Genomic DNA, 14,556 nt, shown 5'->3' with positions numbered 1-14,556 from the left:
AAACAAATTCAAAACTGGGATCTAATGTTAAAAAGTCATAATATATACGATGTAAACGATCATATGTTATATATAAACTGACCTAGCGCAATTTGGCGGCCTAACCACAGCGTTAGCAACATTGTACCTTATTGTATAGCGTTTGTTCTCGATCGATAAAGATCCTCCCAGTTGTAAAATTAACTGACACTCCACTGGCTGAACAACTTCAGAGGATTTTTCGAAAACATAAAATCTCCACACAGCCATGCGTCCAACTAAGACTCTTAAGTATCCTTGTTCATCCCATAGACAAGAAAGACATCTGAAACCAGAGATGCGATTAAGTCGTATGTCGGTGAAACAGGAAGACCATTCGGCGTCCGGTTAAAAGAACACCAAAAAGGCTCTGACAGTAAAAGACACAAATTTAACCAGGGCAAATAGGAAAGCTTCAACATCCGAACAACACAAATCCGCGATCACAGATCACGTAGCGCAAGAAAATCATGTTATCAACTGGGAGGGGGCTAGAATAAATTGGACAGAGACTCAAATGCCACATCAAGAAGAATCAGAGTGAAGAGGTCAAAGGTTTCTTCTTTTTCAATCGAATAGCCCTTTTGTCTTTTAACAGATGTTTGGTGATCACTACCAATGTCTGCTCCAGGCAATGTCTTGGCAACCTTACAAAATTGCTCTAAATTCACGGTTGTTCTATTAGCAACGCAAACCAATGACAAATCCCGCTGGTTTGTTAGCTAGGAACATGTAGAAAATGGGGCCAGGTGAAGGTATGAATACAAGTAGTATTTGAAATTAATAAAAATTATCTGACCTTCCAGCAAGGCGCCGTGTTTGTCTGTGTGTTTGTATTCGTGTCCTAGTGTGATAAAAATATCATTCTGCAATAATCGGAAATATTGGTGCTTGCTACCGGGGGGCTGTTCAGTAGCGGCACTAAATCGGAGCGGACCATACTTAGTAGAAGGAGATAAGCATGATGCAGTCATGTCTACAGTAGAATTTCGACCTTTGCAGGACTTAAACCCCATTAAAAGCTATTAAACCAAGATAACACTCATTGAAGCAGCTCAACTGATTAAATCAGATCTTCTCTGGTTGTGCACAAGTGTCTGTTTTACATGTGCGACATCGCAATAAAGCTGGTATTATAGCTTCAGTTGGGTAACCGATTATAAAGGAAACGAAAGGAAACAATGGTATGTGTACCTTTGTTCACGAAATGAGACAATGACCTGCTTTTTGTTAACCAGCATTCTTCAAAATGAGCAACATAATGATTGTTGACTTAACACGGTTTGGAAATAATTTCTTCATATTTTTGGTGTTATCTGTCGTTTACATATCCTTCCTAAAACACAAAAGTGCGACCCTCTCCAAACATCTAAATTAGCTAAAATTTAGGACATGTTACAAAACTATATTTTCTAGAACCTATTTAGAATAGTTTAAATGTAGCTTGTACCGTTTTTTTGTGGCATCCTTCAGGACGGAGCGGTCCGTTACCAATATAGCTCAATATTTTCGGTCAAATCTCCATTCAATTAACACGGGGAGTTGGCTAGCTATGAGCTAGCTATGCTTTGCCCTCACTCATATTTTACAAAAGTGCGACCATTTCTGAACATCTAACCTAGCTGTAATTTTAGGTCATGTTAGAGAAATATATTTGCTAGAAGTTTGGAGAATAAATTAAATATTGGCTGGTTATTTTTCACACAGTGATGTTAACTAGGCAAGTGTCCATTCTTCCAACCAGGGCACATACATCATTTGTAGAGGTCACGCGTCAATGGTGAGAGCACTGTGTATTGTGTATAGGAAAACGGACAGTAACTGCAGTATGGCTGGTTAATCGAAACTGTGTAGAAGAACGAAGACTGCGTGGAGGCGTATAATGTTGTAGAAGTTGAAGATATGCAGGTGCCAGATTATGCATAACATGACTACCGCCCGCTATAAGTCAGGATGCAAATTTGATAACAACTACGCCATTTGAATAACAATGCTGATCATGCTATGCTAATATGGAGTGCCCTCTCCAGGAATTACTCTAAGGTTGTCTAGTTTAAAAACTGTCTAGTGCAATGACGTCATTGTTACTTGTGCTCAATCATGTTGTCAGCCTTCATCATTGCAGAGGGCGCAACACTTAATCACTCCGCATTTCTGCATTTTATGTAACAACGAAATTCGGCTAATATAGTCCATAGTGAATATGAGAATGTACTGTACCGACCATATCTACCGACATGTTCACTTTAAATCACTTAGGGAGTGTTCAGAAATACTTTGGTGGGGGGGCTGGAAAAAAAATTTTTGTCGAAAATTTTTTAACCCCCCCTCTTCGCGAACCCAAAACTTTTTGCCCCCCCCCTCTTAATGGACCTAAACTTTTTTGACCCCCCCTCATATAGGTTCAAAACTATTTTGACCCCCCCCCACCATCATAATATACCATTCTACTAATTCAATTCTACTACCATTCAAATGGCATTAATGATACTAAAATTTGTATTCAAGTGCAATGAAATTGTACGCATATGTCATTGATATAAAATATGTGGAAATGTTTTAAAGCAGCATGCTTAAATTTTGCCATTTGGAAGCTAAACGAATGAAATTTGATGTAAAATTTGTACTTTGGGGCTAAAATGGCCAAATATGAGCTTAATTTGGTCAGAAACACACATACAGGCGTCAACATTGGGGGATGATTGTATGGGCCATCCCCCCGGGATCTACGCCTATGTTTACTGGGACTTTTTGTTGCGGCAAAGCGTGCAAAAACAAGACTATTTTAGCAGAAAATACAGGGGCGTAGCCAGTTTTCTTGGTCAGGGGTGAATAAAATTTCGGGGGCACAGACGAAAAAAGAAATTGCAGTTGCAAATACATTATACCGGTTTTGTTTTTAGAGAGACTGATGTATTTGAGCTTCCAAAAAAGGCTTTATTGGGACAAAACGCGTGCAAAAATTGTGTATTTCGCCCATGATGGGAGGAAAATGCCTTTATTGTGACAATGTGCGCACACAGCGTGCAAACATTTTGTATTTTACACTATTTTGGCCCATGATCGGGTTGAATTTATATGGAAAAGCTCCTTGCTCCTTTTCTTTGCCCTCCAGATTTTCTCTTTCATTTTTTTCAGAGGGGCACTTTTCTCTTTCATTTGTTGTCAGGGGCCCTTCCGCCCCCTGTCTACACTACTGCCGAAATGGTGTGTTTTGCTATTAAATTGATGGGCCAGTTCGCGTGATCGCGAAGCGCAAAATTTTGCAATTTTACCCTATTTGGGCCCAAAACATGGTGCTTTTCGACGTGCTAAAAAAAGTTGCACATGGCAATTATTGCTTTATTTTTTCTTCTTTAAGGATTTTTAGGGGATGTCTCCCATGGAAAAAATTAGGGGGGGGGGCGTGTACCCCGGTTCTCCAAGCTTCCTCCGCCTATAAATTGTAATGCAACATGATTTAGATGTATTATCAGTGATAATAAATTAATAATCTGTACTACATGAAACATTGTAAACATTGTCAACACTAACGAAGAACAAAGATATTGCAGCTTTTAGAGCTGACCAGAAAGAACTGACACAAACCTCAAAAGTAAGTTATAGACGACAATTTGTAACAACGGATCAAATGTACTTTTGTTCTGGTTTAATATGGGAACATTTGCGCGCGCAGCGAGCAAAAAAAATTTACACCCCCCCCCCGCTCTACGTGCCGAAATTGTTTTAACCCCCCCTGTTCATACACCCAAAACTTTTTAACCCCCTATTCAGAACTCCTAAAATTTTATGACCCCCTACATATTTTCCAGCCCCCCCACCAAAGTATTTCTGAACACTCCCTTAATATCGGCTCATATGAATTCGACAAGTGTCTTTAATGATAACATACAGAAAAAACTGGACAATTGATCTCAAAAGCAATTCTCTGTGGCGGATTAAGAGAAACCCGATTTTGAAATGTGAGTGGTGAGTTTAGTATATTTTTAGCTCTTTTTTTTGCACCGCAAAATAGCGAAAAAAGTCAATGGTCATCGATATATGCCGACAAAAGCTTTGGAATCTAGAGAAACAGAGCTTTAATTTGATACCAAATTTATTTTGCCAAGTATTGCTGGGACGACAGAAATGGCGCTTGAAGTAGGCCGAATTCACACGTTATCCTATTATATGGGACGCTGAATTAGTGTTGCGCCCCAGTGATTTCGGCGCCCGGGAATTTTGAATATCACGTGTGGACTGAGACGGCTGTATTAATTTCAATATGAGTTCAAATAAAACCATGTGATTCGTGCTTGACTCTTCTATCATAATTAATGCTATCGGCATAATGTTGTGTTTGCCGGAGCTGAGACACCATTTAAACATTCCAAGTGCCGCGATAATTGGTACCGGGGTCAGTTTGATGCCCCTGCCCCTAACCTTTTGATTACATAGAATGCGATTGTTCCAAAGGTACCACCTCGGGATGGGGATGGCAAAATCAATTTTCTTTTTTAGGCCTACTGGGGGAAACTGAGGACCAGGGTTCGCTAGGGTTCTGACGTGGCCATCCCCCAAGCCCACCCGTGGCGCCGGAGTGTTTCCAAGGGATTATGGAGAGGTTTGTGTCCTTCAGGGAATTCCGTACCAGCAAAGACATCTGACTTAACACTAGATATCAGCCGTTGTCCTTTCAATATAAAGGATCACAGATTCCCCACAGATTCCAGAGCCTATCGTATTAGACTGATTGAAATCAAAAATGTCATACAATAAAAAAAACCAACAACAGTGTAGGACTAATGATGCCAGAACTCGAGCCTATGATGAATAATAATCAATCACAAAAAGAACAAAAGTTAATAAATAGGCCCCCTATAACACCATTAAGATATTGGCGGGGATATTGGCATGATCTGCTATCATGCTTATTGACAACCTCTAATAGTTTTAAGCCATTGAAAATATTTATTGTCGGAAGCGCCCGTATGAAAATTATAATAAAAAACTTAAACTTGAGCAATTGGAAAAATACTCTAAACATTATGCCGTCGAATTATGTCCAGACAGTATAGCCCCCTAGGTTGTGGCTTGTTACTTCCAGGTTGTTATACCTGGTTACTTCTTCCTTTCATTAAAAATTAAGGAGTTTCAGTAGGTGGATATTCCTTTACAAGCTTTGGACCTGTACCTGCCTGACGATAAAATTTCCCACAATCTGCCGCCCTCATGTGATTTTGACGGCGATGGCCAACTGGTCAAAGGTCAAGTTAAAGTTCCTGAGTTTTGTTTGTCATGTTTGTGTCTTCAGGTGAAAAATAGATCAAAGTCTGTCAAATCTCAGGAAGAGCTGCTGAAGTTGGTTGATCTAAAATCAGTTACTCTAAATTCCTATGCTGAGACTGGATGGACAGGGAATAAGGTGTAATAATCAGAAGATGCATTCGAGGCTCCGCAAAGGAAGGCTGCACTCATGATCGTCTCAACTCCCATTGAATCACACATGGAGTAAAAATTATAAGCTTACTCAAATTTACTGACTGAGCGCTGATATAAAGCGGAGCAGGCCAGTGTGTTCCAGTGCCATTTGTGCAATATCTAGCAGTACGTGGATTAAATGTCAGTGTCTTTTTTTTTTTCATTGTTATTTAGCATGTTCAGCATTGATTGTAATGTGATGGCTTGTTTTTATAACAGTCAGTCAAAATAATGGTCATTGTTTGTTGTTGTCACTGTCAGTGTGAACTGTGATTGTCAATTGTTGTACCTTCCTTCCTTCCATACATGCTTACCTCAACTGATTGAGTATCAACGCATGGGCTTTATGTGCACAGCCACTTTTGCCTATGCGCGATCCTGGAACCTAAACCTGGGATAAATAAAAATAAAAAAAAATTTCGGATTTATATAGCGCCTTTTTCCAGCTAGATCTTGAAGGATTCAAAGCGCTGTAATTTCGCTGCCATGGTGAATCATCACAATCAGATCGTATCATCTAGGCCAGTTGCAGCCGAACCTCAGGCGCAGACCTATCCGCACTTAGATTGTAACATCCACCAATTATCTGTGCAGCTCCCCAAATTCCATTGGGTGAAGGAAGTTTTTGATAACCAAACAACTAATCACCGATTTTTTTGAAAGCAGGAGGAAAACGGAGATCCCGGAGAAAACCTGCGAGAACGAGCATGGAATCGGGATAAACCAAGTACACATGAGTCCTTGGGCCGCGCCGGGGCTTGAACCCGGGACCTCAGTGGTGCAAAGCGAGGGAACTGCCGCTGCGCTAACTCGCCCTTCTCTTTTCGAATAGCTCTGACACTTTAAAACCTGCACATAGTTTGACTCTTCCAGTGCACAGGACCAACGGCTTTAACATGACTTCTGAATCACAGACATCGCACATACATGTACATTACCTACATGTATATCTGCACATGCTAAGCAGTGTATGGGGGCGAGAAGAAATTCTACAAGTAAATCATGTGATGTAACTGGACCTTATTGAAGGATTCCTGACCATAGGAACTTTTTGGGAGGGAAGAGAATTTTCACCTAAGTCATATATATTGATGTGACAAATTCATGAAATTTAAATCTGATTCTGATGCAGAGCTTAAGATGCTTCAAACCTTAAATACAGGGTTAATTCACTATGTGACATTTTCTTATTGTTTTTCAGCTTGAGCACCATATTATCATTCCATATGGTCCATACATGTATGCATGTATGTCAAAAACCATGGGGCAAAAAGGAACAATTTTCAGTTTGTATTGCATTATTAACCACTGTATAACATGTCTAAGGCTGATGAAATGAAATGATTAGTTTCCCAGCACATTTTTTCAGTGAAATATGAGGTTATGATTTTATTATTCATTATTTTGGAAAATTTCATTATTGTCAAAACTTCCATTTACATGGCTATTACCTTTATTGTTGATGAAAGACCATCTCAAAACAGGTATTAATGCTTAGATCATCATTACAGACATTTTGCAACAGATTGAGAACAGATTTGAATTTGTTTTTATTAAAATGAAAAGAAATTTGCAATTTTTGTAATCACTAGAAACATGTTACTCGAGAACTCTAGCTTCGAATTTGCACACGATAGTTACGCATTCGATGCTAGAGTGCGTTACTATCATTTTGCGGTTGAACAGCGGTGCAATGTTTTGCACCGGAGGTTATTTATTCTGTTAATGTTGAAATTGGGATGAAAGTTATTTCGATGAGTCAACTGTATCTTTTGCCTACTTTGGACAGTCTAAAATTTTGCTGAAGTGTAATTTTAGCAATATTTTTGATGCGATCGCCAGTCGTGATCGGCTGTGTTTACTTCTGAACTTCCATTGCCTTACACGGTGTCATGCTTCAGCGAATCAGACTAGATTTTGAATGCAATGGTCTCTAGCCTAGAATGTGAAGCTATCGGTGAGCAAATTCTTGGATTTTCATTATATTTACCACATCCTCTACCCCTATACATGTATTAACTAAGAAAAACTGCAGATTTTGATCAGCAGGGGATGTCAGACATTTTGAGAGTCTCAATTTTGATTATTTCCATCTCAATTTTGAGATAATTGACTTTTTTATAAAAATAATGAGAGTTTTGGTCAAATTGAAAAGATGATGCGGGCGGGTGACGGGAAACTAATAATTTCATTACATAGGCCTAATGTCTCTTCATGACTTTGGCAATGTGACCTCTATTCATCATGTTCATTCAGGTGATAGAGAATTGAATGTCGCATGTACATGTACAATACAACAGAAATGAACACAATAGAAATTGGTATACCATGAGACCACAGATAGATATAGAAGCTTTATTTTATAATAAAACCAATTACATACTGCTAAATCAACTTACTCAATCCTTCACAGGGCCTAGATTTCGTGCCAGTTTGCGAGAATCAAAACTATCGGAGTCGCTTCACTTACTGCATGATTCAATGAAAGAAATTGATTCTTGCAACAAATGTTACAAGAATCATTACCAGAATCGATTCAGTGATTCTCATCGAATCTGAGGCCCTGCTTCACTTACTATTTATTGAAGTTTAGGATGATGATTGTCCAACTCTGGGTGAATGAAATTTTGACATTCAAGGTGCAGGAACTCATTGAATACAAATCTAGTTAAATATTTGATGCGGGGAATATTAAACCATTTCTTTTCAGCTTTAGAAGCGGATTCAAATAAGAAAAAGAGAGCATGGCATATCCATTGTTTGAATTGGTTCCTGTGATTCGTGTGAGAGAAGTAGCCCAAGTTGCTCCAACCAGTGAGGCAGACGCAGAGGAACAGCAGCAACCTAGAAAATGGCCGGCTGTAAGATTATGTGTGCAGAATCAACATGAAGAAATATCTACAACTGTACTTGTCTGCAATAATGGTAAGTACCGTAGTCTCATTCATGAGCTATACATGTATAGAGCTATACCAAGGTGCACTGCCAAAATATTTTATTATATGCGCATGTGTGAATTCAACTTCAAGATGTTTGTGTACTGGGTACATTAATTTGAAATCTGCTTTGATAAGTTTCAGAGTACGGTAGTATTATTTATAATAGTCCAGTGTTACATATGTATATGTGGTCATCAACTTAGTGTCATTCCTGATGTACAAATGTATACCTAAAGTTATTTATCACATTGTTTGGTGTCCTGCTATGGTGAAGACTATTGAAGTATTAAACCAAAATACTGATATAAATGTAAGACTTAATCATGTATCCATTTTTTGTACCCCAGTCATTAGAATTCTTCATGTGGTATTTTTTAATCAAATTGTTTTTTTAAGGTATTGTCTTTTATACCTTGAAATGAAACAAGATAGAGTTCCAATTTTTTTTAGATACAGGAGGTGCTCCTTATTACTTGCACAAGTAATGCAACAACACAAAGTAAATATCCTCATTCAACTGTAAAATTAGATTATAATGAGCAATGTGTGGGTCATTGATTCATCCACTTGTTGATTAAGTGTTTGCTTTCAATTTGATTTTAAGCAATCTTCTATAGTGTGTATGACACACACTTTATCGAATGTAGCATGTGGTTACATCGAAGACATTTCAGTAATTAATTGAAAAATAACAACTAATAGTTCCCTGGGTAATGGAGCAATACATAGGCCTACTCAAAACTAAAGTAATGTGACCCCCCATCCAGCGCTCCTAAATACTCTGTGCGAAAACCACTTTCCTCTATACCCACACACTATTGCATGATATAGACCTAGCAAAATTGAATTATCATCAACACTACCTGAACCCCAGTGCACCTGAAGCACTGTGTATTGACAATAACTCAATTAATCCATTTCTTTTATTGAACGCAAATATTTTAAAGCCACTCCGACCTCTCGACTGTTTGAATTTGATAGCATTCTTTCTTCAAAATAATTGTCAAATGTATGAGTGACATTCGTGTCAATTAAAAGCCTATGGAATGAACTGCCTATAATTTAGAATATATTAGAATGCATCTGTGGAATGAACTGCCTATATATTTACAAGAACTGCTAAAAATGTAACTGTCTTTAAAAAAGATGTTAAAAACTTATCTTATGTCAGAGGCATTCTGTAATTCTTAAGTTACCATTATTTTTCTTGATTTTGAATCTTATTTCATTGTCTTTTGTTCCATTTGTTTGTTTTAAGTGCCTTGAGCATTATAATTGAGTGGATATGTGCTTTGTTGCTATTATTATTAGTCCTTCCCCATTGTCAATTCAAATATGGGAGCGAATAAACATACATATAGCCCAGTTCTATTTTTACATTTGCACAATGCTGTGGCTATTATAAATAGACTATCAATGAAAGTATTTTCAAATATCGCCTCGCTTGCTTAGAGCTGCATTGATTTGTCAGATTAAGTAGCCGCTTACGCAAATGGCAAAGCTGTTAATGCATGCATGTGATATATAGAAAACTTGCCTGACCCAGGATTGGTAAAAGAGAACTTGCCATAAACTCTGGGGAAGTGGAAGGCAAATTGTCTATTGGGTTAAGGGATCTGGAATGAGCGTGTTGAGCGTTTCGACAGTGTTTTTGTGGGACATGAGAGCACATCAGACATATCGAATTGCATTCTGAATACTGAAGAATGTCTTTCTGATATCAAATAATTTTCATTTTTGAAATTCACGATATAATACAAATTTTATAAATCTAATGATATATTCTTAAATTAAAGTGTACATGTATGTAGCTGTGAGGAAAAGCCGACGATCAATTGAAAATTTTGACCTTTCATATTGAAGATATGGATTTTTTCCCAAAAAGACCTATTTTTTTTTGGTGTTTTGGGGGAAAAAATCCATATCTTCAATACAAAAGATCAAAATTTTCAATTGATCGTCGGCTTTTCATCCCACCTACATACACTTTAAATCATCAGATTTATAAAGTTTACTTCGAGTGAAATATCAAAAATATCATTTGCCATAAAATGTGTATTACATTATGAATTTCAAAAAATCAAAATTATTTGATATCAGAAGGACATTCTTCGTATTCAGGATGCAATTCGATATGTCTGATGTGCTCTAATGTCCCGCAATAAATACTGTCCAAACGTTCATACCCCATCCCTTAATTAATACTGGTAAACTTTAGCCAGTTGTTATTCACGGACCCGAGGGAGAAGGGTCTACTAATAGTAATACATAGCTCATTTATCAAATGTGCCTAAATACTGAAGAAAAGACTTCAAAAATCATCAAAGATATCTAGATATACCTTTTCTTATCAATATTTCTACGCCTTCTGTGGTTTTCTGGGGGTATGGTATGGTTTTTGTACTACCAGAAAATATAATTTGCATATCTTCACACGATTCTTCAGTAGTTTTCACCTAGTTAATGCAGCTGTATCTTGATTTAAAGATTTAAAGATTTAATGTGAATGGCCACTTCATTATCTAAGGAATCTTCACTTAAATGTTTTCATTGAACTAAGCTCTTTCTGAATGTGAACAGGGTCTTGGAGAAAGAAGACATAAAATATATGTAATTTATTTTGCTCTTGACCTTTCTACTCTGTAGATAGTACATAAAGTAAAATAAAGTGTGTATTAGAAAAGTGCATGGCACAGTGATTGAATTTATTACCTGTTACATTTCCTATGTATTTTATACAAATAATTTTCTCAATTATTGCATTGAACATCTCTTTGTTCTGGCCTAATTGGTATAAAATTGCCCATGTGATGCTTATTTTCTCCCATATGTATGTAGACTACATCCTAATCAGGCAAGAAGAATGGAACAAGGAAGCCATTACAAAACAGCTACAGTGGTATGAGGTAAGATCAGTCAATATCTGCATAAGTTGTGAACACTCCATGTGAATATTAGTTAGCATTCTTATTCAGTGGATGGGGTCTAGTTTGCAGACACAAAATCTGATTGGACAATCGCATGATTTTGGGTAGACGACACTAGACGATGTCATTACAAGTATGTGTGTCACACTTTTTAAGGGGTGTAGGCATAGGCCTAGTGCATAATACGTGAATGCAATTGAAGTACGCACAACTGAAGGCTTCTAAACAAGTTTCGTTCCATTTAGGATAAGGGGATCCAGAGTTTTGATGACGGTAATATAATTTTTGCTAAATAAAACAGTTATAGTTATTTAAAAATTAATAAAACTGACTGAGAATAAGAATAAATGTTATGACTTTTTTTACTATCCTCTATGATGTGATAGACGACAGGCAGGTCCAATATGTTCCCACTATTGGACCTGCTTGTCATGCACCACATGGTAGAGGATAGTAAAAACAAAAATTCCTATTGTTTATGCTCTAAATATTAGATGTAGGTGGAATTTGATAACTCTTTATTTTGACAAAAGCAAACAGTTTTTAATACCACCACTGAAAAATGTGATTATTTTCAGAACCCTCATCGTACAATTGAAGCCATAGCATTGGATCCAACAAGCTCATGGGCCGTGGTTGCATGCATGGATACTAGTCTTCATATCATTCCTATTGGACCACTCATGACTCCAAAAACACAACTCACCAAACTATGGAAAACAGATGATCTCACTGAAATCACACTCACTGCAAAAAGGGGTAGGTTTATCTCATACATGTACATGTAGAACCCACTGCGCAAGTCAAAAATCTGCTCGAAAATGTTATCTAGTAGCGCGATTGATCAGTTCTGCAAAGTTTCCGGCTCCGCTGCACCATAGGCATTTGTATTGCTGCCCATGAAGCTGGACACGTACCGAGTGTTCCATGATAGACACAAACTAATTGAAAGCCCTGTAGGTACACTGTATACTAGGCATATATATAATAAATCATTCAAAATCTGTTCCCAAATGATGAGGAAGAAGTATACAGTATGATCAAAAGACTGTCCAAATTAAGTAGGAAGCAAGGGAATTTTGCAAGTAATTTAACTTGCTGACTTTTGCTATGGTTTGAATCTTTTCTATTTGATATTTTTATCTTACCATACATGTACTCCTGTGATAGTGACCCACCATTGATTCATGCACTTATGCATCATACTTACTTGTACAAATTTCATATGTAAAGAAATTAAAAACAATGATCTTTTTCACAAAAATCGACCATGATTATGAGAATCATAGAATGTGAAGGTTAATTTTCATACTCAGTAATGGTCATGTATTTGGACCTTGAATGTACAAGATATTCCTCAGTTCTAAGAGCAAAACATTTTACAACTGATGTACATTCATTAACCTCTAAACAATACATAATTAACCAATACAAACAAATTATCTAAATTGTACTTTAAGTACAAACTCATGCCAAGGACTTAAAAGAGCTAATTGGCATGAGTTTGAAATACAAACCTTAATTTTGTTTGTTCAGTGCATATTTTGTCCATGTTCAAGTACATCAAATGTGTGTGTGTTGAAATCAGTCAACCAATAAGTATATCAGGGTATACAATTATTAATGTTTGTCTGTTTTGTTGTCAGGTGTACCCAAAGTAATTACTTGGTGGCAGTCTTCAGATGGGAAACGAGTTGCAATAGTTGGCACTGAGGTGAGTAGTAAATGTATTGATGGGAACACTTTTGTAAGTTGCAGGAGTTTTGTAACCACAGATCAGTTAGGTGGGTCCTACATCATGTGTAGTGCATGTGCGGGAAAAATATTTTCAGAGTAAAATTGGTACAAAATAAGCTGCAAATTTGTTGTAAATAAGCCACTTTTTTGTTTCACCTGAACTATATGTTCAGAGGGAGACTTAGTGGTCACTATTTTCTGTAGGGGTGTGTTCGTCTGTGTGGGAGTGTTTCCAGGTGTATGCTAAAAGCTTGTGAGCAAGTTATCTTTAGAACTGCAAGGGCTGTGATGATGAAACTTGGTGGGGTAGCATGGCCAGAGGGTCTCGACCTGAGTAGATTTTCAACACAAAATATTGTAATTAAGGTTATTAATTATTTTAAACTGTTGTGATTTGGTAGTTCACAGCATCTTACGAATGGTAGTGAGCTTTGGCAAAAACTGCATCGCTCAATTCATAGCGAGTGTGTAGAAGAATTAAAATATCACAGATATACCTTTATAGGTGCTGCGGTTCTTGAGTTACGTTGTAAGGAGGGCTGAAACAACAACACTTTTGTAAACCGTATATAACTCATTAACAACAATAAATTAAGCAAGTTTGCAAAGTATACGATTTGTAGAATGAACTTTTGCAAAACATCAAGGTGTTATTTTTCAATAATATATTGATCTAGATAATGAAAATCGATTTTTAGGTTGCTTCGACCAATAATACCTCGTCTACCCTTAAGTACCCAATTAGCATAATTTATGTATCCATATGAAGCAAAATAACCTTGTGAGCAGATTATCTGTAGATATCTATATGTGACCCGCTCTTACAAAACTAGGATCAAGTCACATTTTTGACATTTTATGATTTGAATACAAATGTAAGCACTAGACAATCAAACTTTTATGATACCAAAATTATATAAATAGCGTCAATACTTTTCAAGATATGGATAATGTTGTAAATGATACCTTGATATTTTTGCCAAATTGCTATTCTGAGTAATTTCCTGCCTTACACAGGATTGAATAGGGATTATATTTATTGATTAAATAAACCTCTAAAGTACTTTTAGGATTTGAAAGTCTACTTAGTCCCACAGTCAAATACCATAAATTTAAGAATTCCAAAAAAAGACCTACATTAGGTTTCAATGCCTGAACAGAATTGATCATGTCTCACCTCCTCGTTAGACGCATGCATTCTTTTGTACAATTTCACTCCCAACAAGTGATACACATTTATTAACCATAATTCTTATATCACTGTCTATGAATGGAAGTATTTTTGTTAGGCATTTCACATTAAAGTTTTTAAAAAAACCTGTTAGATATGAAAAACATTAGAATTGCAATAAAAAAAAAGCCTGTATAAAAAAAATGAAATTTAGTTATGGCCTGAGCTTTCAATCCATTCAACTGTGTATGTAATTTACAAAACCATGAACCTGACATCTATAAGTGTAGTCTGTATGCTTATA

At 36.8% G+C, this 14,556-nt stretch overlaps 1 protein-coding gene across 1 annotated transcript in view; it reads left to right on the top strand.

Annotated features, from left to right (window-relative positions):
* Nucleotides 1-5,286: 5,286 nt before the first annotated feature.
* The window catches only part of LOC140147528 (uncharacterized), a 45,488-nt gene continuing 36,218 nt past the window's right edge, over nt 5,287-14,556 (top strand). Inside the window, 5 exon segments of the mRNA XM_072169310.1 lie at nt 5,287-5,604; nt 8,189-8,403; nt 11,256-11,323; nt 11,923-12,103; nt 12,991-13,058. Of these exon segments, the coding sequence (XP_072025411.1) occupies nt 8,223-8,403; nt 11,256-11,323; nt 11,923-12,103; nt 12,991-13,058 (498 nt within the window). The 5' untranslated portion in view covers nt 5,287-5,604; nt 8,189-8,222.

The sequence above is a fragment of the Amphiura filiformis genome, chromosome 3, assembly GCF_039555335.1.
Source record: "Amphiura filiformis chromosome 3, Afil_fr2py, whole genome shotgun sequence".
Classification (NCBI taxonomy): Eukaryota; Metazoa; Echinodermata; class Ophiuroidea; order Amphilepidida; family Amphiuridae; genus Amphiura; species Amphiura filiformis.
The sequence above is the reverse complement of the archived record's forward strand: the minus strand, read 5'-3'. Positions and strand labels throughout refer to the sequence as shown.